This window comes from Zootermopsis nevadensis, unplaced genomic scaffold (assembly GCF_977971745.1).
Source record: "Zootermopsis nevadensis isolate Lab colony 2312 unplaced genomic scaffold, Znev_1.0 Znev_ptg000006l, whole genome shotgun sequence".
NCBI classification, from domain to species: domain Eukaryota; kingdom Metazoa; phylum Arthropoda; class Insecta; order Blattodea; family Termopsidae; genus Zootermopsis; species Zootermopsis nevadensis.
Genome location: NW_028259138.1, coordinates 14,556,011 through 14,580,204, shown reverse-complemented (window position 1 = coordinate 14,580,204; position 24,194 = coordinate 14,556,011). Strand labels below are relative to the sequence as shown.

The 24,194-nt window shown below is 37.0% G+C and overlaps 2 protein-coding genes across 5 annotated transcripts; both read right to left on the bottom strand.

Moving 5' to 3' along the window:
• Positions 1-1,410: 1,410 nt before the first annotated feature.
• LOC110831149 (transketolase) lies at positions 1,411-17,991 on the bottom strand. 2 transcript variants are annotated; one of them, XM_022066825.2, is made up of 11 exons: positions 17,080-17,991; positions 11,831-11,976; positions 10,296-10,485; positions 9,861-10,095; positions 8,886-9,029; positions 8,074-8,325; positions 7,753-7,890; positions 6,073-6,199; positions 4,956-5,095; positions 4,126-4,357; positions 1,411-3,880 (listed from the first exon to the last, which is right to left on the bottom strand). In XM_022066825.2, the coding sequence occupies exons 1-11, from the start codon at positions 17,184-17,186 to the stop codon at positions 3,711-3,713; spliced, it is 1,881 nt and encodes a 626-aa protein (XP_021922517.1). In that variant the 5' UTR covers positions 17,187-17,991; the 3' UTR covers positions 1,411-3,710. The 2 variants fall into 2 exon arrangements, with proteins under 2 accessions (XP_021922517.1, XP_021922518.1); XM_022066826.2 differs by lacking the exon at positions 17,080-17,991 and adding an exon at positions 14,381-14,590.
• A 379-nt stretch (positions 17,992-18,370) lies between these two features.
• On the bottom strand, positions 18,371-24,189 carry LOC110831153 (WD repeat-containing protein 55 homolog). 3 transcript variants are annotated; one of them, XM_022066833.2, is made up of 7 exons: positions 24,079-24,189; positions 22,906-23,211; positions 22,290-22,472; positions 21,588-21,661; positions 19,394-19,554; positions 18,773-18,987; positions 18,371-18,682 (listed from the first exon to the last, which is right to left on the bottom strand). In XM_022066833.2, exons 2-7 carry the CDS (start codon positions 23,193-23,195, stop codon positions 18,424-18,426), a joined length of 1,182 nt encoding a protein of 393 aa, XP_021922525.1. In that variant the 5' UTR covers positions 23,196-23,211; positions 24,079-24,189; the 3' UTR covers positions 18,371-18,423. The 3 variants fall into 3 exon arrangements, with proteins under 3 accessions (XP_021922525.1, XP_021922523.1, XP_021922522.1); XM_022066831.2 differs by lacking the exon at positions 24,079-24,189 and adding an exon at positions 23,918-24,072; XM_022066830.2 differs by lacking the exon at positions 24,079-24,189 and adding an exon at positions 23,647-23,839.
• Positions 24,190-24,194: the final 5 nt, after the last annotated feature.

Sequence of the window (24,194 nt, the reverse complement as noted above, 5' to 3'; positions counted from 1 at the left end):
TAGTGACTTTCAATGGTTCTTGTTTGAAGTAGACTGTCTCTTCCACAGTCTTACTTCCTCCTCTCCTGAATACCATCTGTACCGTCTTTTCTTTGTTGATTTGGAACCTGTTTTGTTCCACCCAGGTTACTAGTCGGTTGAATGTTTCCTGCAAGTCACTTTTATTTGTCGAGCCTTGAGCCATATCGTCAGCATAGATATATAGCGATGTTGCGGGTAGACATACTTTTGTGTTGTTGGCCGTGGCGATGTTGAGTAAGAGTGGGCTTAGTGGATCCCCTTGTAATACCTCTCTGGTTTGTACAATTTCTTTTGATGTTATGGTGTCGTCAATTCTGATCAGGTTGTGGGTCAGGACGAATGTGCTTTCATCCAGTCCTATCTTTTCTAGCTTTCCAGCGAGCATCTGTCTGTTCACACTGTCAAAGGCTTTTGTGTAGTGAATGAAAATTGTGTAGTACTTCTGTTTTGGGGTTCGGACAGCCTCTTCTAAACCCAAACTGCTGTTGAGGGATATGTGGGTTGGCTATCTTCGTGATTCTTTTTGTTAGTATGGTTGTAAGCAGTTTAAATGAGCTATTTTCTAGGGCTATCCCCCTGCACGAGTTGGGGTCGTCAGTGGCACCCTTGCGTTTGTATAGCATTTTGATATTCTACACTCTCCAGGGATCTGGCACTGGTTGAAGAGGGCTTTCCAAATTTCTATGAGTAGCAGGTAGGAGACAATGATGTGCTCATTGAAGATACCATCTGGCCCAGCTGCCTTGTTTCTTTAGATATCAATTACACTATATTGAGGTACCACTGTATTTGAGATGCACAGGCCAAAATATAATACAGAGTGATTGAAAAATCATGTAATCCACGTTAAAATAGTTACTGATGGTTGCAATTAAAAATAATTTGTTTGGGTTAATAAACATAGAATATTTATGGTACCATACTAGAGCACACATAAATCAAGCCATGTTGTAATTTGCCCACACATTATAGAGGCCAGGTGATGATGTAACAAAGCAGCAGAACCAGAGCTGTTACTGCAGACAGAAAAGGATGCCCATCCACATCCAAAAATGAACAAAACACTGAGAATTCTCAAGCAATGACTTGTGGAAGCTGGAGGATATTACTATGGAAACTGCTTCAGGACTGCCCATTCTTGGTGCAACTGTCTTTACGGCACACTCAACACGAACTACAATTGCATGACATTCATAGCGTATCACTGTGACCTCAACTACAGTATAACCAGGCCTCAGCAGTGTTATCAATCATACAATGGAAATATTTCAATATTGCATCTACTTTTTTGATTCCTCATAGTACAGTAGTTAAATGCTCTAAAAGTGAAGACAATTAGTTGAAGAGGATCTTTGAATTAAAATTAATAGAAACTCAAAACAATTCTGCTATTTGTAAGTGGAATGTCAATTATTTATTGCATGTAAACAGCACAAATAGAAATAAGGAATGTACTTAACCATTCATTATGCCTTGTTCACCCACTGAATGCTCCATATGTAAAGCTGTATGGAATACTCAGAAAAAGAAGAAAAAGTTTCGGATGGCAAACATTAAACGTATAAGAACTTTCACACAGAAATACAAATTATTTGAAATAGAGGCCCTGTGGAAGGACTTCCTATACCATACATTCCAGCCCATTTAACTATACTACAAAATACCAGTACCCACCCAACATCAATGTAAGTTACTTAACTAAAATGGAATGTTCTAGTATTGGTGTGCAATATGCAGCCATTAAAATCTGTAACATATGCTCTTAAATCTAAAATAGCTTGCAACATACAGGTATAACCGCAAAGTCCACAACTTTATAGGCTTTATGGTCTTCTGCTATGTCCATATTAACAAGAACATATGCAATAACTTTGAAGAATACCAAGCAGGCTCAAACTCTATGGCACATACAAATTTTCCAGAAAACCGCAGTTTACATTACTCAGTACAAAAGCCATTTCCCTGTAACAAGGTTGGGATAATGCATAGGCATGCCATACCAGTCAACAAATTTTATCACAGACAAGACCGCTGATATGGACAAAATACAATTCTGAGCCATCAACACTAAATAACAATTTTAATATAAAATTTGCATTAATAAAAGTGATTTATAATTTAAAATATAACCACCTGTCAATATACTTTCTGATTTAATATTCTGTTGAGAGAAGTCACTGCTTCTCAGAAAATGCAAGAAATACCAACCCCAACCTCACATTCAATGAAACACAAATCACTGCAATAAAGCACATTTATAGAAGCCAGCACAAATCTGCAAGCTCGATAAAAGGTGAAAGTGCACAGGCAAGTGGCAGAGCACTGAGGGATGTCACCTTCAGTTACAGCAAGGCCTGACACCAAATGAGAACGACAGTGCGCTAGCCCAATGTTTGTAGACAATGAAGTATTTACCTAACCTGAAATAGCTCACAGATTGATGGCAACTACTGACCTAGCATTTTTATTGTTGTTAAATTATTTTGGTGATGCCAAGCATAAAAATATCAGGAATTAAACAAAAAGAGACCTGGCAGCAGAATATGTTTGTGCGCATTCACAAGCGTGCATAAATATGATACTCAATGGATGAAATTGTGAAAGGGTTAGCTACACAGAATTTAGCAAGGGCAGCTTCATGGAGGGCCATACAGATGTAAATTAATACTAATGGAAATTTTGTAAACGGTAGTTAATCAGATTTACATATTTTAAAATGAAATAGCATTTTTGACAAAAAAAATGCATAATATTGTGAGGGAAATTACTGAAACAATTTTTATGCTAAAGCATTACAGAATAATGAACATGACATCACCCTGTAAGACAGATTTCTGTATGTATATGTGAACCGATGACCTTATTTTGTAATGAACAATTAATAACCCTTTTGATTCTTGTACCATTAAACACATAAGTTTGACACACTAGAGGTATATAAATGATCTCCACTATCACATCACCTGTTTTCAATCTCAGAGAAATCACCTACTGTTACATTAAATGCAGTGGAAATTTGGGAAGACCCAAATATAAATAGTTTTTATGTTGTCTTCAATCACAGACTATATAGAAAAATCTATATTAATAGTAATAATAAGTCAGTCCACTTAATGTCTCTCTGGAGGGCCAAACATAACCTTCAACCCATTCAGAATGATGCATAGAACAGTTACATTATATTAAGCTGCGGCAGTTCTATTCATTACATTTACTAATCCAATTTGTAATGAAAGAGATGTTACCAAATTAATTACATTTACAAATATTAATGGAAATTCATTATTTTCCTTAAACATTTCCCCATATGAACTCTAGGTTTGAGGTTCATACCTTAATGGCTGGTGGGATAAACACATTCCTGCATCAGTGGGATAAAATGAGAAACAAACAATTTAAATGCAGAAAATCAATTAACAATGAGATAATGGAACTTCTCAAATTCATTGCTGAATGAAGGGAAAGCTGTTTTGAAAAGAAAAAAAGAGATATCACTTCACAAACTTAAAATGCACTTGCAATGCGTTCTTATGCTTAACAATATGTGCGTCAGTTATACAAGTTGGATGGGCTTGCAGAAATATCTTTCTAGGACACAATGGGAGTTGTCATATTGTGACTGTACTGTATGTGCTTTTGAAGAGCATGTCTGCACATTTAGTTTGTACAGTGCCAAAAAAAAGTACTCATTACTTAACTAAATCTCGAACAGCCTTCACAATACTCTTGGCACTAATTCCATATTTCTCCAAGAGTACCGTTGCAGGGCCAGATCTTGGCACTTCATTTACAGCCAATTTCTTCACAGTGATATTCCTTTCTTCAGCCACTGCACTAAGTACTGCTTCACCCAGGCCACCTGAATTAAATAAATAAAATTATATCAAAAATATGGTGGAATGAACACCGACTATAACAAGAACATTACAGGGATAAAAATCATCAACATTATCAATCAGTTATTAACAAACCTTGTAAATCAGATTTAGTCACAAATATAAATATAGAAGAAAATACTCTATACACAGGGCATCAGAGACGCTTGTAAAAATGTTAACACAAGAAGGATCAACTCCTAACGCCTTGAGAATGTTCAAGCATTACCTTGTGGGTAGTGGTCCTCAACAGTTAGAATTCTTCCACCACATTCCTTGGCATTGGCAATGATCGTCTCTGAATCGATCGGCTTCACAGTGAATGGATCCAACACACGGACATTGATAGAAGCCTTGGCAAGTTCATTTGCCGCAGTTATGGCCTCGTGCAATGTCACACCAGCACCTATGACTAATACCTTGTCATTTTCAGTCTTCTTCAAAACTTTTGCTTTTCCAATCTGGAATCAAGAACAGTAATGCAATTCAACTACCCACGTCATAAAAATTAGCTCCTGTACAACTCTTGCACGTACATTCAATATACTAATAAAGCTTTGGGCGTAAAACATGATCTATTATCAAATCCATAATACAGCATCCTTTTGTACTGAATGTTAGTTCTTATACAACTGCCATCACTTCACACAACCTTTTTACCAGTTCACCAGTTTTCATATCACATCATGATTTATTTTGAAGCTGACTACTGGTGCCTGTATTTTGAACTAATAGTTTGATTAAAACATAATCATCAGGTTCAACATGTTCACTTGTTCGCATGATTCAATGCACTGATACTGGAAATCCATAAAACTACTGAAGCAACAGGCAAAATCATAGACAAGTTCTTCATTTTTCTATGTGCGTATCCTGTGGCTAAGGTTTGTAGCTAGTCCGGAACTTTGCTGTACCAAAATACCAGATTCTAAAGAAGATAAACTCTCTCAGGATTGTCTGGTATTAGCAGTATGAAAATATAATATTCTATTACCAGAAGCCATTACTTTTAATCAGTGGCTACATTTAGCATCACTATGAAATCTCATGTCATATTACCTGCAGTACTTCATCATTTTTATACAGAATGGCTGTATTAGGTCTGGAAGTGCGAATGAAGCAAATTCCCTTCGTATTTGCAGCGAGCTCCACAGCACGTTCTGTGCTAACCGCATCACTGGGATAAAACACAGTAGATCCTGCAGTCAAAATTATAGATTTAGATAAATAAATTAATAAAAAAAAAACCTAAAACAAATCTTGTTTTGACAATGCATGTTTGACAGGACACAGTATCCCACTTGCTAAGATCTCTTCCTGGATTTTAAGCTTCCTTCTGGTACTCAAGACTCATTAGTCTGTGCCAGATGATGTCTGTCTACCTGAAGGATGCACAAAGAGTGTTCCAAAAGACATATACACAGCAACTTTGCTGGTCACTCGTCAGTAAATTGCTCACCTTTGTCAAATACGCCACAAAGGTAATGGCAGTCATTTTAAACACCTACATTGGGTTTGTTAATTCACTAATGTAATGGTTTAGTTTATTAATATGTCTTTATTTCATTCATTGATGTGTGTGTATATATATCCTTTTGGGGCATCTGGTTTTGTAGATCATTTTTGTCCACAAGGCTGCTGGAACCACCAGCCCCTCATGGCGGTATGCCAGAGCTACTAGCCCCCACAGAGGTGAGGAAACTCCATAAATAACAAGGGCAGGTTTCTCGCAACTGGCAAATCCCTATCCCCAGCCGTTTTCTCAGCAATTCGGGTTGGCTGACGCTATCAAGTCCCTGAAGTGGCATGCCAGATGCACTGGCTCCCTGCTGAGAGAACGTACTTCCCTTCTGAAATTCCAGATGCTTGGTCTGCATCAGATGAAGCCTGTCTACACACTGTAATCACCCTCATCTGGAACTACCAGCCATCTGTGGTAGTATGCCACAGCCACTAACCCCTAGTGAAGTGACCTCTATAAGGCAAGTATCTCACAACTAATCTGGAGAGTCCCCACCCCCAAAACAAAGATGACACTCTCATTAATTGTGCTCAGAGTTACGAGAGTGGGGTTTCATTCTAAATGATTCTGATCTGTCATATAAAGCATCATATTTGGCATTTTAAACAATTTAACAGACAATCCAAGATGCTGGATTTTTAAACGAACACATGCCTGGAATGCTTCGGAACAGGGCGATATCTTCCAGGCCCATTTGGCTAGGTCCATCCTCTCCGATGCTGACTCCACAATGGGAACCAACAAAATTTACATTAGTCTGAGAAATGGCTCCCATTCGAATCTGAAAGTTACAATATACAATTATTACCAATTATTCCAAAAGCAAATCAGAGGTGAATGCAAAACTTTGGCTGGTTGCACATGTTCCCTCGTACGTCAGTCATCACGGTAGGGGACTGGCGTTGATGTGACAATCACGTTTGCAAGTTCAAAGCCCGATGTCCAAGTATATTTTTTAATGTGCATTGTATTTACGGAAACAGAGCTAATCATTAAAATTGTGCACTTGCTACAATATTTAACTAGTGCTGGTTATTGTGATGATGTTTGTAAATTATACTTTTATTCTATTAAACAGCAATTAAAGTAAGCAAAAACTGTTGCAATATTAAATATTTTATACAGTAATGTATGTATTCAAAATATATGTACACCTATTTTAGCTTGTTTAGCACATTAACTTACTGAGAGAATTAACACGGTGAAACCGTCTATACTCATGTTCAGTTTCTCCACTTGCACTTAACGCGCTTCTTAGAATGTCAACAGCTCCGCAAGTTTGCAAACTGAAATTTGTTCAGGTTCACCCACATTTTTCTCCACCCTTCTCCACCACCTTCGATTAATTATACAATGGAAATTTCCTTGTCTGTCAAGACTGTAGAAACTTGAAGACCACAATCTGTGTCAACCCAGTCATTAGACTCGCATGTAATGCCGAGTCCAAGCAAAGGTGAATCAAATCCATGGCTGAAGGCCAAAGATTCAGGGCACCTCATTAAAGATGGCAAGTCTTGAAAACAGCCCTCTAAGGGCTGATATACTAAGTAATATTTTTTGTAAGTTGTGAAACAAAAACAATAGTTTTGGAAAATAAAATAATTTGTCTATGGTCAGATTTGAACATGGAACCTATAAATCAGAACTAAGAAAAGAGTTTTTTTTACCTTTTACTCACAAATTTAATGAGTGGATCTATTTCCGTAAACACAACACACACATTAAGAAATATATTCAGACCTCGGGATTCAAAGTTTCAAATGTGACCTTCACATCACTGTGAGTCCCCTACCATGCCGAACGGTTGGGAAAATGGGCACCCAACCAACGTTTTGAGTCCAGACTCAAAAGTCACTAAAATAAATTCATGTTTTGCTTCAAATCAAGCAGACATATTGGTGTCTTTGTTTAACAGTCATCTGGCATGAATCAATATAGTTAATGGTAGGTATAGAAGAACTAACAAACAGAATTTCAAATGACTGGAATTATGATGCCAGCTGTACACTTACACTACTTCAAGATTGGGACTTACAAAAGTTCAAGTGCTTAGTTTCTGCTGTACATAACGTACAAGATGAAAATTAAAAAGAAAGTCAAATCTGGCTACTCTCGTGTGTGTCTATTATTATTGGTGAAGACAGCGGGAAATCTCAAGCAAGATAAGAAACCAAATATTGAGCTCTATCTTCAAATAAGAGGTTTTACACCTGTTTATAAAAAAGTGCAATGAATATTGTCCGTGTAATCATATTTCAGTGCTTTTACAGTTTTATGAACATATATGTACATACAAATCAAATGATGTAATATAAAAATAATAAGAAAATAAACCTGGTCAAAGGCTCGAGTGAAGAACGTTGCAAATGTTGATACAAATGCGATGGTTCTGTTTCTGCAGGTGGCGCCAATAGCAACTCCAACAAGATTTTGTTCAGCAATGAAACACTCAATGAAGCGTTCTGGGAAGGCCTGAAATTACGTGTTACAAAATCACAATTAGGGAAATGGTTATACACCTGTATAAAATACACAGATTGACTTCTTACAGATACTGAAAAAACTGACAACTTAATACATTCGCTGCCAAAACTGACGTAACACAATTTATAAGAGATGCTTAATATTGCCAGTGCTGCTAAAAGTAAGTCTAACCTTCTTCAACCTGTCCGAGTAGGTAGAGTTTTTGGTGTCACCATCAAGAGCAATGACACGACTGTTGTTGGCTGCGATCTTGGCAAGAGCTGTGCCGTACGCATATCTCGTGGCCACAGTTTCTCCAATCTTGTAGCTGGGAGGGGAAGACAATTTCACACCACTAATATCCACAATTGGGGCATCCTCTTTCAGGGGCTTCTGAGGTGCCACTTGCAAGGGGCCTGTGTTTTTTATAAGAGAATTCAGGTGCTGGAACAACGAACATGTCACAATATACTGTAGACTTCTTTGCAACTGAATGGACTAAATGTACTATACAAGCACACATCCATGATTTTTGCTCACTGACGCATAAAAAATGGAAACAATGATGGCAGAATTATGTATATATCTCAACTGTCACTGTTCCTTTCCAAGATCGATGTATACACTTACGTTTCAATTTGCAGGATTTTGTAACGCTACATAAGCCAAGAGACAGTTTTAGGCTACCATCTTTGAAGTATTTAACAGCTCTTAACAATGACTATTATAATGTTGAGACACACCTTGCTATTGTTTATACATTTCAAGATAGAGGATTATATTTGTTGTTCCAAATTCCCTCAAAAGACATGCAACTGTAAGAATGCTGAAAATGTCCATTACTTCACTAGCACATGCTTCCCCACTTATCAAACGTATATTTTATAATATCACATTTCGAGAGTTGTCAAAGAAGAATGAGAAAGCTGCAGTTCAAGGAAAGCGAAATCAATCTCACATGGTTACAACGTACCTGATAAGTAAATTTCAAATAACAAACTTACCTGAATCACTACTTCAGATTTGTCACCCAACGGTTTGCCGTGCCAGTTTTCCTGGTCTTCAATAGTGGGAAAGTTCTTTCCTTTGTATGTTTTTGCAATGAGTGCAGTGGGTTTTGTTTTTGTAGAGGATGCTTCATGGAAGGCCTGAAAAATGTAACAAATTAATGTGTAATACTTACAATGCAAAGACATTCAAAAAATGCAATATTTCTACACACTTTGACAGCATATGAATTAAAAAAGAAAAGAAAAACAATGAAAAGGGTTCTATTTCAAAATAACTTTCGAAATTTCAATTCTAAACTTCCAGCAAGGCTAGTACTGTGTTTGCTCATTAACATAAAAATTCGTGAAATTCTCTTCTACTATAAAAATTTCTGATTCCCCGTTGTCGTCAACCGATTTGTAGCCAAACAATTGAGTCATAAAACAATGTTGCATCTCGCGCGTTAAGCGCCTGCCTCTCGAAAACTGTAACAGATGAATCGGACATATTGCGTACGAAATACGTATTACCTCTTGAGCTTTCCATATCTGTTTTCAGATTTTACATATCACACATGGTTTAGGTTCTACAAACATTTATTTATACGCAATCCACTCACGTCATTTCTTTACTTGGCAACTTGAGTTCAACCACCCCGAGGAGCTCCAAAAGGAGCGCTCTGCTCTAGTTTTTTAAATTTAGCTACTTAAAGACTGGAAAACAATTGGATATTGGTTGATTATGCTCTACCAAGCAACATTTTTGCATAAAAATACTAGCAAAAAATATACAAAACAGATATTCATGGAACAATTTGGGAAAACCACACTCTCCTATCATAACACTGCTATGAATGCTGCATGATGTGTGCGACTTCTAACACTGTCTGAATGTGAGAGAGGGAGAGTGCGCGCGCACATTTTGCAGTGTCCCATAAGTGAATGTTAAAGGTCAGTTTGCTGAGATCTTGCTGGGCACACATGCACTACCTTGCAAAGTTCCTCAACATCATGTCCATCCACAAGAATTGCATTCCATCCGAATGAATCCAACCGCTTCCAGTAAACATCCATATTGTGCTGCATAGACGTGGGTTCTGATTGACCCAGACGGTTTACATCAACAATAACACACAAGTTGTCCAGCTTATAATAGCTGGCAAACTGCAGTGCTTCCCAAATGGAGCCTTCTGCACTTTCTCCATCTCCAATCAGACAGTACACCCTGTAGAGTAAAAATAAATTCCATTCATTCATGTTTGTTCTGTGCTGTCATAATCCACAATAACTAACAACATAACAAACGCTCCAGGCATCGTACATTCAAATATCATCACAGACTAATCAATTTTACCTACTACCTGTATGTATAACTCAGGTTTAAATAAACGTGAACACAATCATAGGAAGAAAATCAAAAATTACCTGTATGAAGCTTTGTCAAAATACTTTCCAACATAAGCCATTCCACAAGCAACAGAGAGACCCTGTCCCAGAGAGCCAGTTCCAACATCGACAAAATTAAGTCTTGGTGTTGGATGACCTTCAAGGTCACTGTCAATTTTCCGCAGGTTCTGGAGGTCTGACACTGGAAAAAGACCAGCCTCAGCCCATGCTGTAAAACAAAACAACCGAGCTTTACGTCAACATACTTACTACCATTTTCATTCCCACGCAGGGCATTGTGGCAAAATTTTCATTGACCAGCTCTGACTCTAACAACATTGCAATCTTGTTGTGTCTCCTTTGGAAGTGACATGTATGAAATTTTACATTCTGGTACTCATTACCTGCAGGTGTTCAATGTTTTTAACTTTGGAAGTTTTCCTTCAATTTCCCCTTGTTCTGACTCAATAAAAGGTTATGATTCGGGTCCTAATTACAATTCTTGTATTAATCAAAAGCTCTTAAATGAGGCTTTCATCTGGTATGCCATTCACAAAGTGTTAGTACACACTAACACTTTATCCCTAATTTATGGGGAAAAAATCGATAGATTTATGAAGGTTTTCCACACAGCATTTGGTAATCAATTCAATACATCTTTGAACTATAACATGTTGGACATAAAACTGATGATTATTTTATTGTTGTTCGCAGTCTGATGCTACAGTGGATGATTAAGCATGATAAGACATGTGACTGGTACAGACAAGCTGCAGGGATTCAACCCATCCAGCCTTTCAGTCTACATTTAATTCCAGTGCAGTTAAGTTAAATTTCCATGTCTGCAAGTTCTCTACTGGTTTTTCCAGGTGAAAAATTAATTTTAATTTTGCCAATATTAAAACGGCTACAAATGTCACAGTGCTAGATGTTTTAAAAGTGTTGAAAATAATGTTGCAAATCCCAAGAAAAAGCTGAAACCTATGTTGGACTGGATAATAAAAGAGAATCCTAGTACTCAGAAAGAGAAAAGAATCTGTGATAAATGTACGAAATGTAGCAAATGTTCCCAAACAATTTTGAGAATGAAGCAGTCGCCTCCAGAAGCTCAGAATAGGACATAATGAAAAGGAAGACTTAACCTAACTTAACAGACTCCAGTGGTAGGTGAAAATATAGCACAGTTCATGGAAAAATTTCACATAAGAGGAAAAAAGTGAAGAGGTTCAAATTTTGATGGTTCTTCTGAATTCAACGCCTCAAGTTACAGGCTAAGAATTCAGTCAAGCCAAAATTCAAAACCAGACAAAGTGCTGTGTGTAGTAATAGCTAAAATGATGAAGCAATTTTATGTGTCTGATTAAATAAGCAGGATCATGCCAGGGACAAAATATTACATTTCTATTAACTCGGGAGGCAAAAAAAGTTGATCTTCAGAAACTGACGTTCCAAGGAACACAATCCTTGAAAGTTGCTAAGCTCTCCAAAGTTTGCAGAGTTGTTGGGGGGAGGGGTAGACCTGGGCCAAGGCTGAATATGTGCACAATGAAATAGAAAAAGTTAAGTCTTCTTACCTGCATACAAAATGGGAGCAGCATGTCCCTTTGAGAGAATGAAGCGATCACTCGATGGATCTCTAGGGCTCGACAGTTTGTACCTCATCACATGGAAAAAAAGAACCGACATTGCCTCTGCCATAGAAGAACATGACGTCGGGTGTCTGTAAGCATAATGTATAACGGAAAACTCGTTCAAATTTTGAAATATCCACTACTCAAGCATCACAAAAACATGTTAATCTCACACCACACAAATTCCATAATCAAATGTTCATCAATTATTTTCATGAAATGAGGAAGCAAGCTGATGGTTTGTAAACGGATGTCAGGCAGCTACTTCCCATTCTTAACTTCTATAACAATTTTGTATAGCCCATTACTAAAGGACATACCAACATTTTAAATTTAAGGACGTGAAACTATATTGCACTTACACTGTCCATCTCAGAAATGTTAATGCCTGCTATACTACTTTTCCTGCAGGTAGACATAAAATCATCACATGAATCTAACCTAAAATGGCAAAACAAATTGAATTTTAAGAAAAGTCATTGACTGTCTGACAATTAAGTGGAGAAACGTCATGACTAACATACCATAAACTGCTTCTTGTATCAACAGAATAGCTTTAGCTTTATCATGACTGGAAAGGTTTTCACTACAACAAAGATCCAAAGGCATTCTTTATGCCACACACTACTTAAAAGCAGCAATTAATGACAGAAATAACCTTTTACTTGCTGCCATTTTTCTTCTCACCTACTCAAATATTTAACATCTTAATTTGTATAGACAGTACTTGCACATTTACATATTAATGCAGTCATATCCCTGGAAATCAAATATTAATGTTTTTAGATCACTGAACTCACTTCCCTCAACAGACTCTTCAACACTACAATTTCACAGTCACTAAAATACCTTCAATCACCTTCTTTCCAGATTCATCACACCTCCTCACCACGTGGCCTTTATTTATCACCTATTTTCAACCACACGCCAGTTAAGAATTGGGCAGGTGCCCACTCATAACATCCCATTCACTGCATATTGCCTACTCAAAAAAGTGTCCAACCAACAGAAAAGCCTCTGGGGACAGATATCAAATTGAGGCTGAAGGCGAGACAATCACGGATGATATAGCGCCTATGTATTGATCTGGAGCAGGTGTTTGTTACTTGGATGTTGGCAAAGAAGGAAATATCCCTTCTTCAGGTCCATGTGGACTAGCAGTCTCTGGTTGTCTTGACAGCTGAAGCGGTCCATACTTGTCGAGATGAGGAGAGGCATAGAGGCTACCACCAGGGTGAAAGGGTAGGGCAAACTACCCAATGACCAGTCCCAAGGGGGCCAACCAGTCTACCAGAAGCCTTCTGAACAAGCCACAAGTTATGTTGGCCCAAAGCTTCAATTGCCAGTCCAGAACTCGAGCTTGATATTTATTTCAAAATGGTGCTACAGTTTCTAAATAAATCTGAAAACCTTGTTCAAGAAAGAACATGAATGGGAATAACAAAGTATTCCCCCTGGGCATTTCAAAATTTGCCATGCACTTTCTTTCGCCCATCGAACTCATCTCGTCTGTAACTGAGGAAGCGGGCATTTGCTGTAACTATAAGCAGTTATGATACATGGAATACGACTTTTCGCATTGTAGCCGAGTGCAGAAGTACCAACATACAGAGACTAATTTGGAATTATTGCAATTAAGAGGACACCGTTTCAACTTTTAAAATTGAAAAAATTTAACTTACTTTCTTTCTTTCTTCCTTCAAATTCCCTAAATCCTCTTCAGAACCACCATGGTTCATTGGAACACAAAAATGTACTCCATTTCCCAAATTTCAGGTCACGGAAAAAGGCTCACTACGTGTCACAAGCCCGGCTTACATAGTAACATCAACAAGTTCACTAGCATATCAAAAATGCCCTCTGACCGCAGCTGGTATTGAAAACTCGTGAAATGAGTCAAGGTCAACATCAGGCCACCTTGGCTTCCTTTTATAACCGACTATGTATTCGATTAATCACATTCATATTTCTTCTGAGTTCAGTCCATAATTATGCAAATTCGAACATACTATGCTTCTCTACCTACAGCTACAGCTCTTCATCCGGAACGACTCGAATTCGTGATTTTAAGAGCTGACAGGCAGCCGCCATTAAAATTCGAACATGATTTTAAAACTATTCCAACTTAATTGAAATTAAAAACGCCAAGAATACAATTTACAACACCTTCTCCACTACCCTCGCCTGCAAAGGTCGCAGTAGTGAATCGTTAATGAACTAAGTAGTAATTTATAGAAATACGAAAAGCCGGGTGCACGTGGTCGACATAAGACAGGGCACTGCAAATCTGCGCCCAATATGCGATAAAATTTATTCCTTTACATTTACTGAGATTACACAAGCATTACAGCGGATTCCGGTTAACTGGGACACATCGGGACAAGAACACTTTCGCCCAATTATGCGAAGTTCAACGTAAAGAGTTAAAAAGGTTTGTTCTTTAAGATTTGTCCCAATTAACCGGAATCTACTGTATTTCATTTTGAAACTTACCCAGACTTGCTCGTATCTGTAGATTTAACAGAATCAATACGTAATGTGTTTGCAATATCAGCCAAAAGTTGCAAATTCGGAGCCTTATACTCTTCCCTCATTTTGTACTTCTACTCGACCTGCACTCTACACGCTTTCTCCTCCGGTTTTCTTCAGCAACTTCGCCTTCAGTGCAGCTAACGCTGGTCATACACACTTCAGGGCATGCGCCTTGCATTGATGGTGTCCAAATGTAAAATCATTTTACAATACCGAACAACATTCTTGGAACGGAACTTCCCAAATATCATCTACTGTAAAAGTATCAGCAAGAAAAGTATGTGCATTAACATGTCAAACGATGACAATGGCAACAAATAAACTTGCGCCATTTCTAGTGCAGTATACGAATGTAAATCAGTTTACTGTAGTGAAAGTTAAAAATGGAATCGTTGTACTGAATTAATGAGTTACATCACAACCACCAAAGTAGCCATGTAGTGAATAACAAACCCCTTTCGCGTTCTGCAAGTTCCCGGTTAAAATCATGGGTGGAGAACCTGCAACTTTCTTTTTCGTGGATTTCAAGCTAATTGTGATACTACCTTATACCGAACCATGACTGCCTGTGCTGTCATCACTTCGTATTAACTTAATTATTTTATTTCACGTCAGGAGGGACCGCGCCGTTAACAGAAGCATCGAACATATTCGCAAATTTACAATTTAACTATGATTTAAATTCCTAAAGACACATTTTAATCGCACTATTGAACCTCCAGATGAAATGAACGTATTAAACAGCCGAATTGGTAAAAAAAATTAAACTTCGGGTTCCATAATAGGCGAATAAGGGGACACCTACGTCGAGTCGGACTGCAGTAATTGATCACTGAAGTGTAATCAAGATGGATAATTCAACATGTCTCAGCGTACCAGATCCTTTCAAAGTCCCACTTAAAGGTAGAGAACCATCAAGCAAACAGAATTATGTCTCAAGTTAAATTCACCGAATTATGCAACTCTCTCTCTTCATCTTGGGCAGTGATGACTCCGGAATTGTGTCTGAGGGATGTAAAATGAGGGAGTCGGTACAGATTACATTTTAGACAGTTGGCTTCTTGGAGTGGTTCCGAAGAAATGTTATGCTGTTCATCAGGACACAGCCTTTCCATTTCCTTTGGGTTCAGTATCAGCGCTACTGACCTTCAACTCTGTTGCTATGCTATGAAATAATGCAAGGACCGAAACGTTCCGTTAAGTCAAGGTCACACTTTTTGAGATAATATCGAACCCTTGGTCATTCTATTCAGCCAATCTTCTCAGTACTACAGGGCTACGATATAAAAAGGAAAATAAATTCCACTCAATTTTCTACCTCATATTACTGATTGTTTGGAAAAAACATAAATATATACCACCTAAAATTCACTTAACTGCACATACTTCCTTTGGTATTCATTAAATTTCTCCACCAATAAAAATTACTTTATCAGTATCTTAAACAAAATAATTGCCTGTTGTTTCTACTATCTCTCTGCCACTTTCTTTATGTAAAAAACTTTCATCCAAAAAGTGTACACCAAGCTAGCGAGACTAATATACTATGCATGTAGATATCTTATATTGTCACTCTGCCATGACACAAAAATCAATCTGCCTATATAATCTATGTTATCTAATTACAGAGTTTCTCCAGAAGTTGACAGTTTCATAGAATTTATTCTACTATTCTGGAAAGGCTGCATAAGAGACTGGAACAGACTCTCCAGCTTTCCGGCAAATCTCAATGCAAAACAAAGACACAACATGGCTACAAATAAAGCTATACTTAAAGGGGCCCCTACAACTGCATCTGCACAATATTAGGTTTGCACAGTTATCATTAACGGTGATGGGGCAGTACTGAAGGTTTGCACAGTGACTGAAAAAAACACTAAGCAAGTTTAAAATGTGCTGTGCAAAAAAACTTGCATCAATTTTATTGCACCATGTACTGTGAATATTGTTCATAACTCTTCAGTTGTGATTCTGTCATCATGGTGGGCCATCACAAATAATGGAGTTCATGACTGAATTGACAGAAGTATAATATAGTTTTCCATCTTTATGACAAGTCAATTTATTACAGTTGTTTTCTTTCAATGCCCTCACGTGTTTGAAGAAATATTCTGCCCAGTATTTGATATGCCACTGCATCTGTAAATTTCATATCTTCAAATGCTTGTCCAGTAACCAAAAACTGTAGTGTAGCACAAAGCCTTTTGGCTAGTGGACATGCCACTTCTCGTGGTTCTTTCCCCCCCCCCCCTTCTTTTCAGTAACCATTTGTATGAAACACGATTGCACAAAGCATTCATATAGGCCTAACCTCCTTATGTCAACAAAGCTCCATCGTTAAATAGGCTTATATATCGCTTCTTGAACTCCTTCATCCATCACCCCCTCCTTTTCCTTAGAGCCAACAGTTAAAACTAAAATAATACGCGTATTTTTTGTATCCATTTTCAAATTCATGCAACTCTTATAAATCTCTATTACAGAATGTTTATTGATTCGTGTAGCGGTTACGAAAATGCACATTATTTATTATGCAGTTAATATTGTACGTATAAAGAAAGACCCCTTAGTGCTCTAAATGGTTCGCAAGTGGATTTAAACGAGCCACATGGCTGTATAAAATAGGTTAATATTTAAAAGGAAAAAAAAATCGCACATACCCAGATTTCGAAGTGTTGGTTGCTGTGATTGCATGTACTCGTAATTTGTTGGCGATATCTTTCAATTCCTGTACGGTACGTGCTTCAGGTTTATGATAATTTGCCATTTTCTTTTAGAACTGATAGGTGTCCACACAAAACACTAAACTGACTTCTCACTCACACTACCCAGCGTTACCAACTAAATAATTACCACCGAACAAATACCAACCTTAAGACTGCACATTTGTATAATTCCATTATCTAACGCTGTATATAATAGCAGCTATTGGCGGAGGGCAATCAAAGACCAACAAAGTTTGCTCAGTTCTGCTTGAACTTGTATTTTCAAGGCCTGATAAAAAAAAATCTGTAAGGATGGCCAGTTTCCATGAATATAAAGCAGGGGTACTAACCACTCAGCCTTGACACTTAGTGAAGTTGTATCTTCTCTAAGTATAAACTTTAAATTTCTAATATCAAGACTGGCAGTGGTGTGAGTTAAATACAGAACCCCATGGATAATACAGTTACATGTTAATTACTCCTAATGTCTGCCATTAACATCAGAAAAAAAATGGAAATATATGTACAGATAGAGCCAACCACCTGCAGACAATAGATAGCATCCAACATACGTAGCAATATTTCAGTTGTGGTTCACATTACAGAACACACTTTTACAACTCTTGGTATTACCAATTTTTACAACAATCACATATATATAATTCTGGACATACAAAACCACCATTTATTGAAGAACTTGCAGCATTCTGCCTGGCTCTCAGCATAAACTAATGTCAAACTACTATGTGAATAAATAGAAAGAACTATTGGAACCTCTCAGAATGTGACACTTGGCACTGGACGCTGTTTTATGGTTGTAATTAGGTTTAGTAATGCTGTCTTGCTGCAATAATCAGACTTGAGTGTTGGGTTTTGGACCTTGTTCATCATCTGACATTATAAGATACAAGTTTTGAGGACTGGTTCTGTCCTCATCTTTAGGTATAATGACGGGGGCACCTGCACTGGCTAGATAGATCAGGTTAATGCAAATCCATAATAAAGAAGAAACAATCTAAAAGTCTGAATGTATAAAGTTTTACACTGAATTTCTTACATCCTTTGATTTCAAACAAATCTCATGTATTGTCAGATCATATACAGCCCACATGTCATAGCCCCACACTGTGTGCAAATTTAGGTGGCCAGTCACAAATTAAGGGGGTATGTGTGTGCAACCAAAGGAATGTGGGTAAAACACCATCCTGCACATAGTTCAAAAGTTATCACAAATAAAATACAAAACTGAGGAAACAGAACATGTTCTGTACAGTAATGTTCCTGTGGATTCATGCTACATTATGTTAGCTCTGAAAAGAAATCCGATACATTGGTACACTTAGACGATGGAAGATTGTGATGAAATTCTGCTTTCTTAGCCTTCTTTCTGCCATCAACTTGAATGTCCTCAAAGTACTTGACATTCCAGAACTTAATTTTTTGATCATGTGAACAAGAGGCAATGAATCGTCCATCATTAGAGATGTCAAGTGACTCAACAGAGAATTGGTGTTGTCCCACCACACCAAGATGGCGTTGTGGGAATAGATGTGTTGCCCTGAAAATCAAAAGCAACATCTACAATGTGTATGCAAGCTGGACAGGAAAACCCTTCATGTATCAACAACAAAAACTGGCATGGACTTACCTCAGAACCCCATCATCAGCTGCACATACAGCAATATTTTCAGTCACTGGCAGCAGACAGTTGATAGCATGTTTAGGGCCTGGAAATTCATCACTATGATATCCAAACTCTCCCCAGTTGAAAAGGTAGAGTGTCCCTTTTGATGAACCAACCAACAACTTGGTCTCATGTCTCATTATGGCCATACAAGTCAGTTCAGCATCATATTCTTCTGACTGTAATGCCATTAAAATCGTTAAAACATTTTATTTACAATCACAAAAACAAAGGGCTGAACAATGAAAGACCTGGCATCTTTTTCTTGTACTATTCTATATGGTACCCACCTCAGTCACTGAAATGATAGAATAAGACTTTGCCCCAAGATCTCTTTACTCAAACAGCTCATAATCAAAGCCGGAAATTGACAGACACTGTCTACTTGGTGCCAGAGTGCTTTTTTAATGAAGGATGTCACAGCTGTTGTTCCAGACAACAGTGCATTTCGGAAAATATTAGTAACTTCTCTGGGCCTTTCTATAACTCCGGAACACATACCTAATTCTGAACAGGAGCATCTGCCTAGTTTTGAAAAGCCATTCCCACCCCAGTTAATAAACTTCAAATTAATTCAAATCTTGCCTGAAGGTGAAGTCTTCTGTTACGAAGATCTATAGAAGTGATAGTCCCTTCACCACTCGTACAAACCAGATACTTCTGGGCTTCAGTTGTGACCATGCAGCTAACATAATCATCCATCTCCTTCAATGAACAAATTGGATTGCTCTTTCTTATATCCCACACTGGAAGCAACATTCAAATTATACTCCTAATTTATTTATCTTAATGATATTCTCGGATCCTCTTGTAATTCAAGTAGTTACTTCGACACCAGTTTTAAAACTTATGCCTTTCCTGTCACAAGCCCCACTAATCATGTCCTTCTCAATTTGTCCACTGTAACAACATTAGTTTACTCGTATAAGACCTTGTTATGCACAAATTTATAATGGAAGTATTAATTACAGTAGACTCTCATCATTCCAATACAATTATGTCTGCTAAAGTTGCCAGTTTCTAGTATCAAACTGCAGACATGACATGTTAAATTAGGTATTGTTATGCTTTATTCTGTTAACGATATGTTAACACAACACTGCAGGTCTACCTTAAGCAGATGGCAGTTACTCAGCTGATCAAGAAATCCAAAACTGTTACAGAATTCGAAGGATCATTGCATTGAATGAAACCAGTCCCGAGACAGTTCATATGCACTACCTACAAGTGCATCCACTGACGAAGTTAAATGCAACTGTTACTTCCTGGCTCCCAGCAGGAAGCACATTATTAACCACCAAGTGCTAACAGCAGTTTACACTAAAATTATTCACACAAAACTGTAGGTGTGCCTGTGTTAAGTACTGGTTATTGTTGTATGTGTGGATATGGATTGATATACTGTCAAACAGCATGTTTTTCTGCACAAATTGTATCTGAAATGTGGTTTCACTGGGAAGTTTTGGAGAAAACTTCATCATACATTTCCTGGGATCAGAGTTCCAAGAACAACAGCATCCATAAACTTATTAATTAAAGCCACTTCTGAACAGGAAACCTGCTAACAAATTCTGTGTGCTTAAAAAAATAGGGGCTTGGTTAGAATACACAACAGTGAAATCACTGAGGTGCATTGCACAAAGACCAGCATCGTGAAATTATCTTTCTTCCTAAAGAAGCGTGGTTTCATTTGTACAGACAGATTTCCTCCCAGAATAATTAGATTAATTAATAGAGTTGAATCTATGAAGTTCCTCTTCATAATGCAATTTCAATCTATTTAAATGGTAGAGAGAGACAGTATGTCATTGTACAGGGACAGTGTTTTCAACATATCTTATAACATAGGAAAGCATACTTTGTTTTTATTGGGTGATGCTTGAATCATATCAAGAAATCTTGTAGCACTTGGAGGTGTTTTGAAACATCTAGCTCATTTTCATTAAATTTAGTGTAAAAACTGTTCCAATGGAGGCCACCCAACCTTGAAATTTTCCATTTCCTACAATCGGTAATAACACAGAGGATGAACAAAACTGTGAGATCGGAGCAACCTTAGCATCACTCGATACAGTATCCAGAAATTATATACAGCTTCCAATAAGGTACTTGTTTTTGAAAACAAGAACAAGTCAAACAAAGATGCTTATTTCGCTCTGTTTCAAACCAATAACTAAAAATCATCAGGCCCATGAACATGAAGAGTGGCAAGAAGTTAAATTTAACCACAACAAAAAATTACACATATCGGTTATAAGTCAGTACTTACAAATGTGGCAATGGTGTGATCCTGAGGAGTGCACATTATGTTGGCATCAACATTTTCAACAGTCTACCATAAAGTCTCACGACTTAATAAAAAGGCACAATTTAACGTATCATTAAGAAGATACTTGATTACACACTCCTCATACTCTGTTGATGAATTTCTAATGTTTACAAATAACTCAAAATGTTCATAAAAGTTTTCTTGTCTTTATAAATGGATAGTATAATTTATCTATTATACACAATGCACAGAATCATTAAGAATATAAACAAATGAAAATGTTTCTTAATGCAAAGGGCTAAAAGACTGTTTCTAGTCAAACCAATTCTATTCGTCACATCCAAGAAGCACGCTCATTATATACAAGAAATGTTGTATATAAATGAATGTAGTAAAACATGAAATTGACATTTGCTCTCTACAGCCATTAATTCATTATGTTTGTGTTTATTATAACCGAGTTTGACTGTATTTATCTTCTTTACATATACAACAACAGTTTGAACTTACATTTCACTGTTCCACTATCATCTCCTGAAGCCAGCAGATTTTCATCCATAACCAGCAAGCAATATAATGGGTCACTGAAATAAGCAGTGGGGGTTGCTCTTTACAGTTTCAAGTTTAGCCAATGTTACCAACATACACTTTCTGAAAAAACTGAACATCATCCTACAGGATACTTTCAAGATACAGTAAAACCTGTCTGGATCAAGCACTAACCTGTCTTTATCAGAACAAATGACTATTACCAAGAATATGTATAGAAAATCAATGCACAACTACCTAAAACACGAACATGGAAAAGAAAGGGAAAAACATGATTCTAACAGAAAATAATGTGTCTGAATGCTTATAAAACTTTTTCCATTTAGGAATACTATTTCCTCATATAATTTTATTCCACACTGTTATCAGAAATTTATTTGAAGACGAATACTTATAAAATATATGACACTATAAAGCAAAACTGTAGACAGAACATGCTCAGACATTTTTAAAATGTATAAAAGAAGGAAAGAAAAATGTACTTAATTAGCATACAATTTTTATACGTATCTTTGATCATAAACACAAATTACATGCAATGTGACCTGTGCAATATTTTATCCTATCTAGAAGTGGACTGGATCAATGTTCAGGTTGGGTTTTTGTTATAAGCAAGTATTACTCTAACATCTAATAAAGTTCATCCTGATGAATTCAACTTACTCGTGTGCATTTTCATAAAACTGCTTCAGTTTTCCAGTTTTAACATCAGACAATGCAATGGATTTATCTTTAGAAGATGAAAATAGTATCTTTCCATCTTTGCTGAACTCTATGTTTCTGCAAGCCTTTTCATGGACTTCCAAGGTTTCCAAAATTTCAGTCTCTTCAACAGTATACTTGTGCCTAAAAAAAGTCATTGCAATTGTCTGTACACAAAGATAAAACCAATTAAACATTTGGGGTTAGCACAGATGATCCAGAACTGCACTTGTAAAAAACAGGCCAGCACAGTTCTGCACAAGAAATCATATACTGAGTAATATTGCCATATGCTCAAACATAATTATAGATTTTACTTTTATGTTCGTACTAAAGTTCTGCTTCTGGCAAAGACTATAAACATATGGACCTACTGCAAAGACCTACAATTAATAATATAAATGTATTAATATTATTTTCTCTTCTACAAAAATTGTGGGAATGAATAAAAACTCTGATCATTGACAGGAAACCTTGTAGAATTCAGGAACCACTGTTGAGTGCTCTATGGAATGGATCAAAAATCAGATTTATATATTAAATTACTCAGTTTCTATCCTCTGTTATACCAACTCACAGAATCACATCTCCTGTTATAGTAGCAGCTGCAATAATTTCCTCTTGAGGATGAAAAGATATATCAAAAACAAAGTCTTCTGACTGAATATCTGGTGGATGTTCTCTGCATTTCTCTCGTTCTCTTCTGATTGCTTTTACAACTTCGTCCTCTTCTTCTTCCTCCTCATTTTCATTACTTGATGTTGTCTTCCTACAACTGCTGACATCAATTTCATTGGTACTATCACTTTCAGTCATACTGCTTATGCTTACATCATCATCAGAGTCACTTGAAGTCCCATCTTCCATGTTTTCTTCCAACTCCCTAGTAACAAAATGTTTCCTTTTTTAATAAAAGTATTTATTTTAGTAAACTAATGGATAAGTACATCAGCTGTGTACTGTAAAAAAGCCCACAATTCTCTTAGGAGAGGAGAAATCAAAAACATTTTAATTAATTTGTACTATCCACAAAACGATGTACGCTTTTGGTTGCTAACAAAGATGGTGTAAGGAAAGATATCAGGAATTAATTGAATTCAATGGTCTAAATCATGTACTTGTTTCCATACAATTTTTTCTAGGAAAACCATTTGGAACAAGTACATGGGATGCTGATGATGGATGTTTAGAAAAGCAGAGTGTAAGAATGGGTGGTGGATGTAACTGGCTGTGATCTTAATGCCATTGAACCTTTGGGTTCTACTTCCAGTGTTGATGTATTTACTCAGGTAAGGAATTAAACATCACTATTTCTCACACATATAATGTAGAAAGGCTATGGTAATAACAAAAGTCTGTGCTGATCCAACGATCTCCCAATATACCACACACTTGCGTAGTTTTCAAACCCATACAAGCGCTCCATCGAGGATAGGTTATCTTAACATGGAAAGAACCATGGTTTTCTTTACTGAGTAATATTTTACGGCGCTACAACCCAGAAAACAACCACCTTCCATATTTTTCTTTATTAGATATGATACCACGTGCAAAACATGGAAATGAGACATGTACAGTCCAATACATACTTTTACGTTGTCACGCCGTTTGCTATCTGCGTTCCAGTATTGATGTTTTTCACTACTTTGTCAGGTATATACTAAATATAGCACACCTAACCATATCATTACATGTTATAAATAGATATACGAAATAAGCACATTAAATTCGATTTGCGCCTCCAACTTACACGGCCTAGTGACTTCGTTCGTTAAGTTACTAGTTCCTTTCTTTCAACATATTTCCCCGTATTCATTCGGCAGTGGGAAATTCAAACACACTGGGCCTATACTTCTCTCACCAGGT